Source organism: Aspergillus niger, assembly GCF_000002855.4.
Source record: "Aspergillus niger supercontig An15".
In the NCBI taxonomy this organism is placed as follows: Eukaryota; Fungi; Ascomycota; class Eurotiomycetes; order Eurotiales; family Aspergillaceae; genus Aspergillus; species Aspergillus niger.
In genome coordinates this window covers 41,127-56,338 of record NT_166530.1, presented here as the reverse complement: position 1 = coordinate 56,338, position 15,212 = coordinate 41,127, and the positions used below count along the sequence as shown (strand labels likewise).

At 48.8% G+C, this 15,212-nt stretch overlaps 4 protein-coding genes across 4 annotated transcripts; 3 read left to right on the top strand and 1 right to left on the bottom strand.

The window, feature by feature from the left end:
- Positions 1 to 884: 884 nt before the first annotated feature.
- An15g00180 (hypothetical protein) lies at positions 885 to 1,725 on the top strand (the record flags this gene model as incomplete). Its single annotated transcript, XM_059744421.1, has 4 exons — positions 885 to 946; positions 1,345 to 1,402; positions 1,505 to 1,541; positions 1,610 to 1,725. 4 exons carry the CDS (start codon positions 885 to 887, stop codon positions 1,723 to 1,725), a joined length of 273 nt encoding a protein of 90 aa, XP_059602404.1.
- A 5,173-nt stretch (positions 1,726 to 6,898) lies between these two features.
- On the top strand, positions 6,899 to 8,531 carry An15g00170 (uncharacterized protein; the record flags this gene model as incomplete). The annotated part of the gene is made up of 7 exons (XM_001396519.3): positions 6,899 to 6,944; positions 7,034 to 7,206; positions 7,264 to 7,347; positions 7,476 to 7,824; positions 7,880 to 8,073; positions 8,127 to 8,331; positions 8,398 to 8,531. The coding sequence occupies 7 exons, from the start codon at positions 6,899 to 6,901 to the stop codon at positions 8,529 to 8,531; spliced, it is 1,185 nt and encodes a 394-aa protein (XP_001396556.1).
- A 1,644-nt stretch (positions 8,532 to 10,175) lies between these two features.
- Positions 10,176 to 13,256, top strand: An15g00160 (uncharacterized protein; the record flags this gene model as incomplete). Its single annotated transcript, XM_001396518.3, has 7 exons — positions 10,176 to 10,239; positions 10,392 to 10,483; positions 10,555 to 10,661; positions 10,749 to 11,016; positions 11,081 to 12,027; positions 12,081 to 12,262; positions 12,367 to 13,256. The coding sequence occupies 7 exons, from the start codon at positions 10,176 to 10,178 to the stop codon at positions 13,254 to 13,256; spliced, it is 2,550 nt and encodes an 849-aa protein (XP_001396555.1).
- A 733-nt stretch (positions 13,257 to 13,989) lies between these two features.
- On the bottom strand, positions 13,990 to 15,144 carry An15g00150 (uncharacterized protein; the record flags this gene model as incomplete). Its single annotated transcript, XM_001396517.3, has 2 exons — positions 13,990 to 14,779; positions 14,876 to 15,144. 2 exons carry the CDS (start codon positions 15,142 to 15,144, stop codon positions 13,990 to 13,992), a joined length of 1,059 nt encoding a protein of 352 aa, XP_001396554.1.
- Positions 15,145 to 15,212: the final 68 nt, after the last annotated feature.

Below are 15,212 nucleotides of genomic sequence, written 5' to 3'. Positions count from 1 at the left end.
GGGGGGGGGGGGGGCCCGGCGCTGGTTATATTGTTGATCTCGGTTAAGGCAGGCACAATTGTTTGACCCTCCTGCCGAAGAGATGGTGTCAAGATACAGGGTTGTCTTTTCCGAGAAACAAGCCTTGGTAGCATTTAGGGATGTATTAGTCGTAGTGGTGGACACCAAATATTCAGATATATCAACGCTGTGAGCGATATGGTACTACCAACATCTACATTAGTAGCTGGGGGTTTCAACGTCGCGGTCATACGGGCCCTCAGCCTACATAGTACGATCGAGAAAGTAGATAAAGCAGAATTTGCAGCATTCCTTTCCGGAACAACTATGATGGGAACTAAGCCATCGATGTCATCCATTTCACTGGTCTGCCGTTCTACTATGCTGCTTCCTACTCACCATTATCAAATAAACCATCGTTGAGTTGGAACTACTAATCAAAGGCTCGGTATAAGTTGTGTTCCAGTAGGGTCCCTAGTCTGTTTCACGAAAATCGCATCATGAACTATGGAGGGATGTCTGAAGCAGTGGTAAAATTGTTCATTTGGTGGCCAATGGTTGTTGCATGAGTTGCCTCACCGAGACAACAAAGCTGCGGTCACCTGAGAGGAACTCGGGAGAGAGGGGGGCGGAAAAAAGAAAAAAGAAAAAAGTCACGACCACCTTGAGCCAGTGAGTGTGATCTGCTGACGCTGTGTGGCCCCCCCGGCGATCCGTAGTAACCAAGCAGCATGCATGCCTTTAGGCTGCCTGCCGACCGGGCCAAACTCTGAAAACGAGAGCCAAGGATCAGTGAATGAGGTAACCCACCTCATGATTGCAATGGCCCTAAAGAAGAGCCCTACATATTAATGATGTTTCATGATTCGTAGGAACAGTTAGCCATGGTATTATTGCCTGCCTCTCCTCCGCTGCTGCTGGCTGTCTCTGGTTGTTGGTGGGTATGGTATGTCGGAAAGGTATGCACAGTAGCAGGACGAGAGCGTATCTAGTAGAGCCTAATCCGAAGCATATGAACAACACTGCCTGCACCTAGATTCACAAAGTCATGGTTTGGTAGATCAATTGTCGTATCTTTTCTCAATAATCACCTGACCCCTTTACTGTAACCACTCTTGAGCTGGTGGATTCAACTAGGCCTCATTATAGACAATTATCGATTATTTTGTCGAGCCATAGCCCTTCCAGACTCTCAGCCTGCCACTTTCCGTGGTGCGCTTGGCCAAGCGCACAAATGCACACAGGAGGATTTCTTATGTGCATCAATCAGCCTGGCCCTTTTGAGGTACCATTTGAGTCGATGTGGGGCATTTCTAATATGATACTTGTTAGTGTGAATGCCAGGTATTGTATTTGTATTTCGAGTCCCGGAGTCGAGCATCAGCAGATAAATTCACATGTGGTATGTATGTTACTATTGAGTACCTAGCCCCAAGTACGTGCATGCTCAGCTTATATCCACACACACCAGCAAACTTCAATGGGATGTATAGACGGTCTGCAGTGTCACCGGAACTATAGCCCGCATATAAACTACCCATGTATGTTTGAAGCTAGATAAGTAGAGAAAACGAAAAAAAGAAGAAGAATGATGAATGAATGAACCCAGCGAATGTGCCTGGCCTCGAATTCGATTTGCAGGACAGCTACGATAGCTCGACTAGTACTCTACTCTCCTGCTTCTACATCCATTCTTCTCTTACAGCTCATGAACGCAAGAGCTGAATGTCATTATGATTGACATTTTCTTTTTACCCTTTTTCAACATGCAATATACACTCTGACCTCGTCTTTAATTCGACGACACGCCTGGATGAGTTCCGAGTGGCTTGCCCCAACGTTTCCGAGCATTAGATTTCTCAAGCCCTTCCCTGTCTCAGCTTGGTATGTGGCTGCAATTAATCTCTCATGTGGTCTGAATACTTGATGTAGATGAGGTGGCGAATAAGGAGATTATGGTTCAACAATGGCATGGTCTCAATTCTTAAGCAGAGCCTTTTCAAATGGTATTATCTGGGATCATGGTCTGCTGAGACTTACTGTCTGTAGTAGCTGATATGCTCGCAGGTCCGCGCAGCAAGGGATTTGCATAATCTCCGTGCCGGTTTTCTCCGTAGGTGTTCTTCCTCTTCTTGCGCCCCAAGGTTCAGTGACAGCTAAGCTACTATTGGCACAAGTCAGAAGACAAATGCAAGAGATGTCCAATCGTGTCCAATCGTGACATGCCTCCGTGAGTCTTATAAGCAACCTACTTAATTCCATGTTTCTGAAGAAGCAATCTGCAAGGATAGGGGAGGTAAGGGAGCTAGGAAACGGCACAGAGTATTTCTGTTATGTTGAGCCGATGAATGAAAATTCATGTACGTCGGACGGTCGTACACGATCGAGGTGCATGCATGCCAAGTCTAATGAAGAGGCATAGAACAGAGAAAGATGGAAAAGGGTGAATAGGGATAAGCAAATCTCCAAAAGGCGGAGGATTTGTCTCTTTGAGCTACCGGTGACAGCTAAACGTGTGAAACATGAGCTTCACATGATCGCCTTTACTATCAGGACTACAACGACCCTTGCTACTATATTAAGAAGCCTAACATTAGCTGCTCCTAGTACTAGATAATAATTAGTACGATATGCGCTTACCCTAGTCATTGTGGGGTTGGCTGTAGATAGTAGATACGTCGTCTCTCTGTTCTCATCCCGTGACTCTTCTGTTTCTGAGCTTGAGTGGATGATGTAAATTTGTGATATGTCATCCGCTTCCAATACGACAGATTTGTAACCCGACGAGAGTTTATTGCCGCTAAGCAACATGCCCATGCAAAGCTGAGCTTACAAGAGACCGTTCGGATGAATGCAGAGGGGGCGCAATTGCATCATGCGGTACGAACAGACACATTGAAGTACTTCTCGACGGAGTACTTCGTTTTTGTTGAGGGGTTGCAGGAAGTACGAATCTCAACGATGTAGTAGATATACTATGACTACTAATGCTCAACGGCTACAAGTATTGGTTGGTCAACTCAAGCGTGGACACGATGAGCTTGGGCCACGAATATGCACGTGGGCAAGGCATCGCCCAATGCATCCAGATCGTTTTTGCAGTATACTTTTACTTTTTCTACTCTGATAAACCAAGACTCTGAACACTACACATGCGTTATGCGCTCGCCTATTTTCGAACCTGGTCAGAGAAGATGCCCTTATGATCCCGCATTGAGATGGTGATTATTGCTACGTCATTGCAGTATTGGCATAGGACCCAAGCATCCTTTATTGCTGTACCTGTGGCGTCGGATATAACAGTCGCATGGTGAAATATTTTCTTATGGCCAGTCTTCCCGACGGGATTCCAAGCCGACCTCCAATCCAACTTCAGTAAGAGTAAAGAGTCAGAGTACATATGCAGCCGGTCCTGGTGGGCAGCCCGAAATACGTTGAAGTCTAGATCCTGGTCAGATATGCGGCGACCGAATACACACGCCTCCCTCCGCACTATTTTGCCTCAGCACTTAGTTAGTACGGAGTACTTAACCCAAGGTTTCCGTTCATTTTTCTTGGGTTGGGTGGCTTGATCTGTATTTACCATACGTATGCAATAGTACGGCTAGCCAATGAACGGGTTTCCAGTGAAAATCGCGGCTGGTCACTTGACACCCAGGGGCCAATGGCAGCACATGATGGCAGAACTACCCTGCCTGTCACCGGAACCGCCCAGTGGACCTTCCACCTCCCGACCTTCTTACTACTTACCTCTTACTGTCCATGTCTTGAAATCTTCATCGGGCTATGACATGGTTGGGAGGTACTAGTGATCCAGGCACCTTTTCTGTGGCTCGCCTTTGGCTTTCCCGATCGGCATTCGACGGGCCGCGGGAAGAAGTTATGAGATGGGTTGAAAGGCCTGGATCCCTCCAAAGTCTAGAGCTAGTTATAACTAGCTATTGAGCTCAGCGGAGATGTCTGAAGATACACTAGATACGCCCCTAAGGTCGATATGGGTTATTCTCCTTCCCAGGAGAGGGGGGGAAGATTGTTGAGGCGCGCGAGTCACCGAACACTAGAAGAGCGTTGGTTTCTCTTCCATCACTTACGTACAAACTCAGAAGTACCGCCGTGGTTGCTAGTTAGTTAGTTACGGAGATCTCCTGACCAACCCCTCCTTTCTCTACTGCAGGGACAAGGAAGAAATTGGTTTTGCTGGTCTTGTTCTAGCCCACCCCCTGTAAATGCGATGCCAGGAATGGTAGGAATCAAGGCCATTGATCCCGAGCGTGGTCTGCTTGCATTGGTGGAGGAGTTAACTACCCAACATAACTAACGGGAAACATTACTACTGCGATCCAAGGGTGTCTGGGAATGGAGATGCATCACGCCCCCCCATTTTAAGCACCACTAGCTAGATAATTACTGGACGACAATATCAATGTTAAATCTCGAACCCAGGCGTTCGGAGCCAAGGTCATATGCCCATTAGGAATGGGCCCTCATTCTCTCAATCCCAGCAGCAGCTGTCTACCTTACGCCCAATCTGGATGGTTCCACCTTAAAGTCCGTCATCATTATTTTCGACCTACTGATCTGCTCAAGTTACAACTCTACCTTCAGATGTAACCTGATTGATGGTATTTATGTTTTATCTACACTTCTGAGCCTACCGTTCCGTTTCATATTCGGTCTAGGAATGACGCCAGCCGCGGACCCAAAAATGTCTCCTTTTTCTTTCTTGATGCGGGACAGATACCAATCGATGTTTTTTTCCTATCCCGATTGACAGGAGGGGGTGTTGGTTGGTGAGGAGCGGTGCAAAACAGTTTTTCTGTACAGAAGCTAGGATATAAAAAGTAATTACGGAGTATCATATGTAGAAAACCCTCATCAACCGTGTATATAGTGACATATCTTAGCGGCATCGTCTGAGATGGGCAGAAGTAGCACCGCCGCCTATCTACTAGCGGTACCCAGGTACCTTGCTTCCGGTAAGGGCAATAGCGTCATAGCAAGACGCAGAGACCTGGGGCAGAGAGAGCGGCCGATCCGGTATTGTATGGTATCAGTACATACGTATACTGACTCTTTATTTCCAATCACTACGCCGCGCTCTCTCTTTTCTCTCTCTCTCTTTTCCCTTTTCCATTTTCTTTCATTCTAGCTATTTAATTTTCTTGCCCCTCCGGGGCCGAGCCCACAATATACCCTCATGCCTATGGAGTTTCATCATTAGCTACCAGTTGCCGTAATGAGATGGGATAATAAAAATAAGATAATTAATATTAGAATCAGTTCAAATTAAAATAAAAGAAAAAGGAAATGGAGTAAAGTGCTAAGATACCCATAGCTTTATATGGGGTACTCTTAACTAGGCTGGTGGGCTATAGGTATAAGTGGTCTCCTTATAATTAGTCCAACTGGGGGGCTTTTTATTATTCGAACGGGAATAACGATCTTTTCTCGAGGACGAACGCTACTGTGTAGAGAATGGTTATTCTTATGCCGGCGGCCATAAACAGCAATCCCTCAGGTTCTCTGTACCAATAATTCCAACCGCCATCATCCACATCTCTGTTGCCTCTCCACACTCTGCCATAGCTCCGTGCTCATCGGTTGTTACCCAGGCTTTCATCCGGGAAAGGTAAAGTTACTGCTACTGCTGCTGTAAGTTGAACCACTCCCGCCCCCTCCCCCCTCCTCCTCCTCCCCCAAGCCAAACCCAAACGTTGCCTTCTGGGGCCTAACGGACTAGTAACAGACAGGGAGAGAACAGTAACAACTTAACCACATATTGAGACAGGCCGGTTTTCGATCGGGTGCTAGTAATCTTCTCCCTCCTTTTGGTATTGGTTTCTTCCAAAGAGTCAGAAAAGCGCCCGTGTGCTCCTGATTCATCGATTTCATTATTAGCATTATTACTTTTCGAAAGTCCCTCTCTATTTCCCCCCCTTTACCCTTTTTTATTTTTCTACTGTCCTCCCTGGTCAACTACGTCCATTACTATTCTTACTGATATCTCTTATTTGCCCGGAGTTGGCTCGTGTGTTCCTTGCCTTCTTCCTCTCCTCCCGGTGCTTTATTCCCGCGTTCCTGCAGCCCTCGCGTGTTCGGGCTTCGTCGTTCCATCAACGTCACCTGCTCAAGTCTCTCCTCTCTTACTATTCTCTCTTCCCTCTTCCTTCTCCTCCGACCGACCATCCCTCCCTTTTGAGAGCCTGAGCTTTCTCTTACCTACACTTACTTATTTTACCCGCCTTTCCTTGAAATTCTACTGCCACACTTTTGCTGAGGCGTGAAATTCAATACCTACCCTTTACAATCCTCCTCCCTCCTCGAATCAGCTGCGGTTCGGTACTCTTAAACTACTAAACTGCTACTTGCTACTGCTGCTGTTTCTTCTCACACATAACTTCACTTTTTCCTCTTTTCCTTTTTCCTTTTTCTTTTTCTTTTCCTTTTTATTTATTTTTCTCTTCGAGAAACATTTGTCCCCTCTTCTATCCAAACCCTCCTCCCCTCCACCACCCACCGCCCCCCCTCCCTCCCTCATCTAGGAAACCCGCTTCAATCTTTGGGGCGTTCATTGCTCAGGTCTTGTGTCTGCAACTCTTGGCACGCTCCCCAAGTCCATTGGTCCCCTTGGTCTGAGCCTTCCCTTCTACGATTCGCCCGCCTGCTTCTCAACCTTTCATCTCACGCGCACCTCCACTCAACATCCACCGTTCGGATATTCCGCCCATCCAGAGCACCCCTCCCAACTAGTGCTCCACCGAGTACAGTCTGCCCAAAACGGACCTCACGCCTTACTTTTGCGTCCCTTTCCGACATCCGCTGTTGAAGTCCAGCCCTCCATATTCTCGATAGCATCGCCCACGTTGCCGCCCGGTGTTGTCCCCACTAGCCGTCCGTGATGTCACAGAATAGACCTGGGGTCTTCTCGAGTCTGCGCATGGGTGGTAAGAGACGTGCCGTTCTTAACGCAATTGTTGCTAAGCCCATCTGGTGGACTCGATTGCTAACCTTTTCCTTGTTCTTGCTCATATAGAAGTCGTTCGCGAGAAAGTCCAGGATGGACTTACAGGAGAGACCAAGGAGATCTCCTATTCACAATGTAAAATCGTTGGCAATGGATCCTTTGGCGTCGTCTTCCAAACGAAGATGATGCCCAGCGGCGAAGATGCTGCTATCAAGAGGGTTCTTCAGGACAAACGGTTCAAAGTATGCGAGGCCACCAATGCTCGTCATCGCCTACCCGGTCGCTAACAGCCCCTCCAGAATCGTGAACTTCAGATCATGCGGATCGTGCGCCACCCGAATATCGTAGAACTTAAGGCATTTTACTACTCTAACGGAGAAAGGGTATGTCGCTCTCCGTTAAATCACCGCTTGCCTTCCTCTTACTTCCCACCCCTCCAGTTCATGCTGCATCCCATCTTACTCGTCGTTCCACCTACTTGTCTGCTGACCATGCTACAAAAATGCCATAGAAAGATGAAGTGTATTTGAACCTCGTCCTCGAATATGTACCAGAGACGGTGTATCGGGCATCGCGTTATTTCAATAAGTTGAAGACAACCATGCCGATGCTGGAAGTCAAGCTCTACATCTACCAACTTTTCCGTTCTCTGGCCTACATTCACTCGCAGGGAATCTGCCATCGTGACATAAAACCACAAAACCTGCTGCTCGACCCGAACACCGGTATTCTGAAGCTGTGTGACTTTGGATCCGCCAAGATTCTTGTCGAGAATGAGCCTAATGTTTCATACATTTGCTCCCGCTACTACCGCGCACCTGAGTTGATTTTCGGCGCAACAAACTACACCACGAAAATTGGTAATTCCTCTCAAGTTCAATCTAGGGGCTCTGCGTACGTACTAATATAAATCAGACGTATGGTCTACTGGTTGCGTGATGGCCGAGTTGATGCTAGGACAACCACTCTTCCCAGGCGAATCCGGCATCGACCAACTTGTGGAGATCATCAAGGTTCTGGGCACCCCGACGCGGGAGCAGATTCGCACCATGAACCCGAACTACATGGAACACAAGTTCCCGCAGATTAAGCCACACCCCTTCAATAAGGTGGGACCAGTTCGTGGAAATAATTTCGACTGCAAATTGCTGATGTCTTTCAGGTCTTCCGGAGGGCCCCCCATGAGGCTATCGATTTGATCTCCGCCCTGTTGGAATACACACCGACGCAACGGCTTTCAGCAATTGAAGCGATGTGCCACCCATTCTTCGACGAACTTCGGGATCCTAACACCCGGTTGCCCGACTCGCGGCACCCGAACGGCTCTACCAGGGAGCTCCCTAATCTGTTCGATTTCTCCAGGCATGGTCGGTCTTCCTGAAAACTCCTTGCTCTTGGCTGCCCCCCATACTGACGACCTGACACTGTCATAGAACTCTCTATTGCGCCCGCGATGAACAGCCGGCTGATTCCTCCTCATGCACGTCCTGCACTTGAGGCTCGCGGGTTAGACATCACCAACTTCAAGCCTCTTACGAAGGAAGAAATGATAGCGCGTCTTGACTGAGTCAAACCGCGCGAATCTGACGAACTACACGCCCTTACGTGTGCAAACATATTTGCACCTGATTGCGGAAATTTGATGTCATGCCCTACGAGCTTATCTTCATTCATCAGGCGGTTCTTGAACTGGGAAAGGTTTATTCAAATCTGTAGACCTAATCCATAGGCTGGGGCATCCGGGAGCTGGCTTCTGTATGGCAGAATACTGAAAGATAGGGTGAAACGTGAGCATGAGGAGCAGGAGAAAGAAAGTTGAAGAGAGAAAAGAGAAAGAAAATACCCCATCAAAAAAAAACGAGAGGAAAAAAAACAACGAAAAGAAAAAGAAAGAGGTTGTACTGAGAGAGAGAGGGAGTGTGCGTGTGTGAGAGGGGATGGATCTCTGGGAGAGTAGGTGGCGCAGAGAAGATTGTGGCTCTTGATGACCAGAAAAGTTTTTGAGAGTGGGAGGTTTTAGTGGATCATGACTGTTTCACGCAAAGGGGTTGACGCGATGGTATAGCCTGGAGTTACTGAGGTGTCTGAGACAGCTCTTGGGAGGGAAAAAAGTGATACCCTTATTGCGTGAGTCTGCCTTCCGGGATCAAGTCTGCATAGCTTCATATCTCGATCGAACGGGCTCTGTTCACAAATTGCCGCAAGTTTATTCCACAAGGGCGGAAAGATGAATATCCTACAAATGCGTCAGATATCTTTGAGGATTTCTTTGTTTGGATGCGCCATACCGCGTGCCTGTCAGTGTGCTTGAATATAGGTATTGGAGGTCTTCTTTCCCGACTTGCCGCGCTAGAAGCCCCGTTCATGCTGTTTCTGCTGTGAATCTATATCTCTTTGTCTCCGTTTTCATCTTCTTGTGGTCCCTTCCGCCTCTAACCTCACCTCTCCGGCCTACTCCCCCTTTCTCTCCTCTTCTCAGCCTCGTCCACTTGGCATTGACGGCCATGAAGCTATCTGGTCCCTGTCTCTAACCTCCCAGAGCAGACGACTCACCTATTTACCTGCTTGCTGCTGTTCCTAGTCATTCATCTTAGAGGCCCCAAAGAACTTTGCCTGGATACTCTCGTTCTCGAACTGTGTATAACCACAGCATTCTGTATTTTCCCTTTGCTTGACTTCTTCTAGCTTGCATGCTTGCAGTTTTCTATGGGTACAAGTTTGCTCTTATGTTTTACTGGGGAAGCATATACACGTATGGGTATTACTTTGTGTTTTCAAATGTTGCTGTGGGACTTCCTTCCCATTCAAGCTCCCCTTTGCCCCCCGTAGCTGTGGCGTAGTCGACACAGTTAGGACCTTCTTATGGAGCAGTAAGTAGTTAAGTATAGTAAGTACTAGTAGTCAGGTCCTGCACGCAGCAATTCCCCCGGCTCCACTGGAGCTCTGGCTGGCTGTGAAGGCAGGAGAAAGAACATGGTTAGATAATCAGCGGGACGGAGGATCCCGAGTCCCGACCAGCAGCTGAGCACTATTGGTGATGTTTTGTTCCTTAGACACATGCCCTTCCTATCGCGACGGCAATACCGCTAAAGAGCTCCTCACTGCCGCTGTCCTTAGAAGCCGTGCTGGCTACAGCTTGAATTGGCTCCCAATATCATCTAGAGACAGTCGTTGCGCAAGACTGCTCGTGTGGACGTAAGGCCCGCTAGCGATGGCCGACTACGAACGCCGGCCTCATGGCCCCAGGGGTGGTGGGCGCAAGAGGCGCTACAGAGGTCAGTAAAATACGCAATCCTGCTGTGATCGAGTCCTTGGCTTCAATTGCTTGTTTGCCAATGGCCACCATGCCCCCCAGACTCTGGTTATGGCTTATAGATGAAGCTCCCTCGTGGCCACTTACCATTAACAATTTCTTGGAATACTGCAGAAGATGATGACTATGACCGCCGCCAGAGGCGTCGTTATGAGGAGCCGCTTGTTGTCAAGGTCCGGAGGCAACTGCTTACGATCGCTGAATCTGTACGAATACCCTTTTTCAATGGCCCGAATATGTGAGACAAGTGCTGTAGCTCACTGCGAACGTTCTTTAGGCTGCCAGACGAGCAGAAGACGACGCTGTAAGCATCGCAAGAAGTGTAACAGACAACTACGAAGATCAGGAGTTCAGGAACTCGTTTGTCGATATTGCGCTTGACCTGTATGGCTTGACTGACTTGGCTGTCCCCCTTTTGGCCTGTTCGAAATCCCGCATAGCTTGGAGCTAATAGTGTTCCTATTATACTAGTGTTTTGGAGCAGCCGCTAAAGATCCCTTTTATCGCCGCGACCGTCCTCATTGCAAACTTCCAGAAATCCGAGCTCGTGTCCGACGTTCTCAACAAGTCAGGCGTGTGCTTGCAGAAGTACATTGACGCTGGCGCGTGGCGCGAGGTCAAGCTTCTTCTGCGGTTCCTGGGTTGTCTCCAATGTGTCTTCGAAGGGGATGGCATCTTCCCGATACTGGAGGAGCTCTTTGCGCGTGCTGTCGACCTTCAAACAGCATCCTCGGAAGATGTAAGCGACGCCGGTATCCCGACAGTTCTCAAGGATCGCAGGTTTGCTAACTATGCGCATACAGTTGATCGGTCTGGAGCTGGTGAAAATTATTCTCTTCACCATTCCGTACGTTATGGCCTCTCCAGCAGCCGGTTTCGAGTCCCAAGCCACCGCACTTCTGGAGAAGACAGACATCATCGCTTCCACCCCACATACTCTTGTGGACCTGGTTAATCCATTCGGCCTGGAGAATGGGAAGTCAATTGCCACGCCAAGTGTCATTAGCCTACTCCAGAATCAGTTACAAAAAGAGTCCGGCCGGGGTTGGGAGCTCGCGTGTCTTCCTAGGCCATGGAGAGGAGCATTAGAGGCACTAAATGCACAAGAGCCCGAGGAAGCACAAGAGGGGCAAGAGACACAGGACAATGGCGCAGAGCCGAAGGCTTATGAAAACGGCCCAAAGCATGCATTCCCCCAGATCACTGTTCCGAGTCCGGTGAAGAATGGAACAAGAGCAATCTTTCCGGAGGTGTACCTTTCCGTGTACGCAAATCAAGACATGGAAACAGTCCCTCCTACTTCAGATATCGCATCTTCCTTGCTGCGTGATGCCCTCGTCGATACCATCAACATTCTTGATTTCAACCGCATTGCGACGGCGAAGTTTTTGATTGATGTCGACTGCTATTTCACGCCACACACCTTCGTGAAGCGAGCGACTCCTTTCGATAGGCTGCGTGATTTACCAGGAGACATCAATCTCTGGAAACCAGAGGATGTTGCTGTGGACGCCGTGTTCTCCCAACTGTTCCAGCTGCCGTCTCCCGAGCACAAACTGGTCTACTACCACTCAGTTCTCACGGAGTGCTGTAAGATCGCCCCGGCCGCGATCGCACCCAGTTTAGGACGTGCCATTCGCTTCTTGTATCGCAGCCTGGAGACAATAGATTTGGACCTAAGCCATCGTTTCTTGGATTGGTTCTCTCATCACTTGAGCAACTTTGGGTTCACTTGGAAATGGAGTGAATGGTAAGGCATATGCACATACAGGACGCAGTACAGATCAGCTGACCACGCATTAGGATTGATGACTTGGAGCTGCCTCTGGTTCACCCTAGGATGGCTTTTATCAATGGTGCCCTCGACAAGGAGATCCGGCTGAGCTTTGCACAGCGTATTAGGGGCACTCTCCCTGACCCATACCAAGACTTGATTACGGAAGGGAAAGAGAAAGACACACCTGATTTCAAGTACTCGTCTGATAGTAAGTTTTTCTACCCTTCGCCTCACGTCCACTCTTTCCTGTTACTACTTCAACAACTCGACTTTGGCTCGGATTCAAGACAATTGGCTAATGTGTTTGTCCAGCTACTCCGTATGCCAACGAAGGCAGAGAAATTATGCAGCTGGTCCGCAAGAAGGCTAGCGATGAGGAGATCCAGCCACTTATAAACGCAATTGAAGAGCAAGCCAGATCTCTCGGTGTCGAAGACCCGCTGCTGCCTTCAACGGACGCCTTTGTTACGGCTATCTGCTTTGTTGGCTCCAAGTCTCTGTCTCATGTACTGTCCTGCATTGAGCGGAACAAGGAACGACTCCTGGCCATCGGGCCCCAATCTGCACAGGCGAGGCGTCAGATCATAACCTCCGTCATGGAGTATTGGGTTGATCAGCCTGGCGTCGGAATCAACATCATTGACAAGCTTCTCAACTACACCATTCTGACCCCGCTGTCAGTCATTGAATGGGCACTGGTAGACAAGCTAGAGGCAGGAACCGTCCTTGCCAAATCTCACGTTTTCGAGATGATCTCCGCCACAGTCGGAAAGGTCACCAACCGCCTGCGCCAGATTGTTGCCGCACGTACTCAGCCAGGTCTCTACGAGCCGCAGCTCAGCGTCCTCGATGAGACGCTCAGTCGTGAGAGGGTTGATATGCAATCTCTTTTCAGGGTCATCGAAGACTCCATCGTCTCAGTGGCCGGCGGAAGCAACGACGAGCAGATGGAAAGAGGAGATGGAAGTGGAAACTTGCCAGAGGATGAAATCATCCGGCAATGGGGCCAGCGCTGGCTCAGAGTGTTCCGCAGGAAAGCCGGCGTCGAGGAATCGTTCATTGCGGATGCCATGGCCACAGCTACTCCTGTCGGCACAGTCGCTCCGCCTCCGGCTCCGGAAGAGACCGCCGCTTCTGAAAGTATCCCGGCAGATGGGGAAATGGATATTGCTGAAGCCGATGCGAGCGTGGACATCGAATGAGCGGGGGAGGAATTTGATTGGCTTTAATCGGCTCAGATGTGCTAGGGACGGGAGATGTTCAATTTTCAGTTCCAGGATTTCTAATATTTATTCTCTTCCCCCTTCTGTATACATACATAAGTTAGGTTGTGGCACTTGTTTTTATCTCGACCAATTTCAGCGGGTGAGGGCGTTCAAACTAAAAAGCAAAAAGACTCTGATAAAACCACTAAAGAGAAGAAGAGAAAAGAAAAGAAAGGAACTGTTTTATTCCATTGAATCTTCTCGTTATGTTCTGCTAACACGAGTTTTTTGGGATTTTCCTGCTGCCTTTCCATTAGGTGTTGTATCTACACCTCTCTATATTTAGCGTAGTGCAGGAAATGATTAGAATGTGAGTATCGAAACCTCCGCTCCCCTTTCCGTCGATTGATCATATGTACAAAGCAAAAGGACAAGAAAAAAACAAACCAAACAGACAACTGGCCGGTACAATTCCGGTATTCCTTCAGAAGCAGGGGCATAACCAGTGACTCAGGGTTGAATTAAAATACACGTCTATAAAGGTGGCTGGAACAATTAATATACTAGAATCCGTGTTATACAAGACGTAGTCAGGGCGGCGTAGCGTGAGAAGGTCGAAAATTAGGGAGAAGCCATGAACTCGTTATATGAAGTCTGGGCCCGGTAACAGAGACAATCTCGTATAACCTGCGTGAAAAGGTCCCTTTTTGAGTGGTCATGATTGTCGTCTTCACAGGTTCTTCTTGGTCTGTGAATCGGCCAGGTACGCCCGGTCATCATCGCCTTCGACATCCTTGAGAATGGTTTCCATCTCCTTGGTCTGTCGCTTCCATTCCTCCTCGCCATTCTTTGTGTCACGGCGGAAGAGCTCCTCGTTGGGCTTGCGATAACTGCCTCCCAGACGATCCCAGAGGGTTGTGAACTGGCCATAGTTATAGTTGAAGTACAGGTGGTGCATGGTGTGGCAGGCTGCTCCATTGATCACCGGGCTGTTGGCAACGTATTCGCCGTCGTGAATCAGCACGGTCCAGAGGTTGATGAATCCGAAGAGGAAGACGTAGGCCAGCTTCTGGAGCGGGAAGATGAACGGGAACACGTGGTAAGGGACACTCTGCGACCAGCCGTCAAGTGGGTGAAAAGCGTGGGAGGCGAAGGGACTAGGCATAATCCATTTGTGGTGAGGCTTGTGCAAGGTCTTATAAATAAGCGGGTGGTGCAGGCCGCGGTGAATCCAGTAGATGCAGAGATCGGTGAACATGATGAATAGCGGGAATTGGATAATACTGTAGTAGGGGAATGGCTCGTCGGAGAAGGTATCATAAAGCTTGGCGTAACCACGGACTTCGGCGACCAGAAAAGGGGCAGTCAACAGGGACATAACCGGCATTGAGCGCATAGTCTGGGCGATCTCCATAGGAATTTGGTTCTTGAGGTATTTAGGGTGATGAACGGTGGTCTTGTCCCAGATGAAGATGTAGGATAGACTTGCGGAAATGAAGTAGACGATGATACCGAAGATCCTAATCCAGGCGCAAACAATGCGCCCACCCTGTTAGCCAAAGGAAAGATTGGAGGGGGCGACAACACCGGAGAAAAATGAACACAAGCGCACATACCAGACGATCAAGAAGAAACTGAGGAATTGACGGTAGATATTGTTCCTTGGCCAGGCGCTCAGATAGGCAAACTTGGAAGGCTCCAAGTAGATCAATTGAGTAGCCGGTTCGTAAACGAAGGGCTGGGTTGCACCAAAGAACGACAGGGTGCTGTTGGTGACAGTAGTGAAGCCGGGGAGCGAGGCGGATGAGGCAAGAGAGAGAGGAAGTAGAGAGGCGTATAGACGATCACCAATAAAGGTGTCCCAAATTTCGAGGGCGATATCCATGGTGCTGGGTTTTGGGCGTGTGAGAATACAATATTCGAGGGGGGTTGTTGCGGAACAAGGCGTTGAGC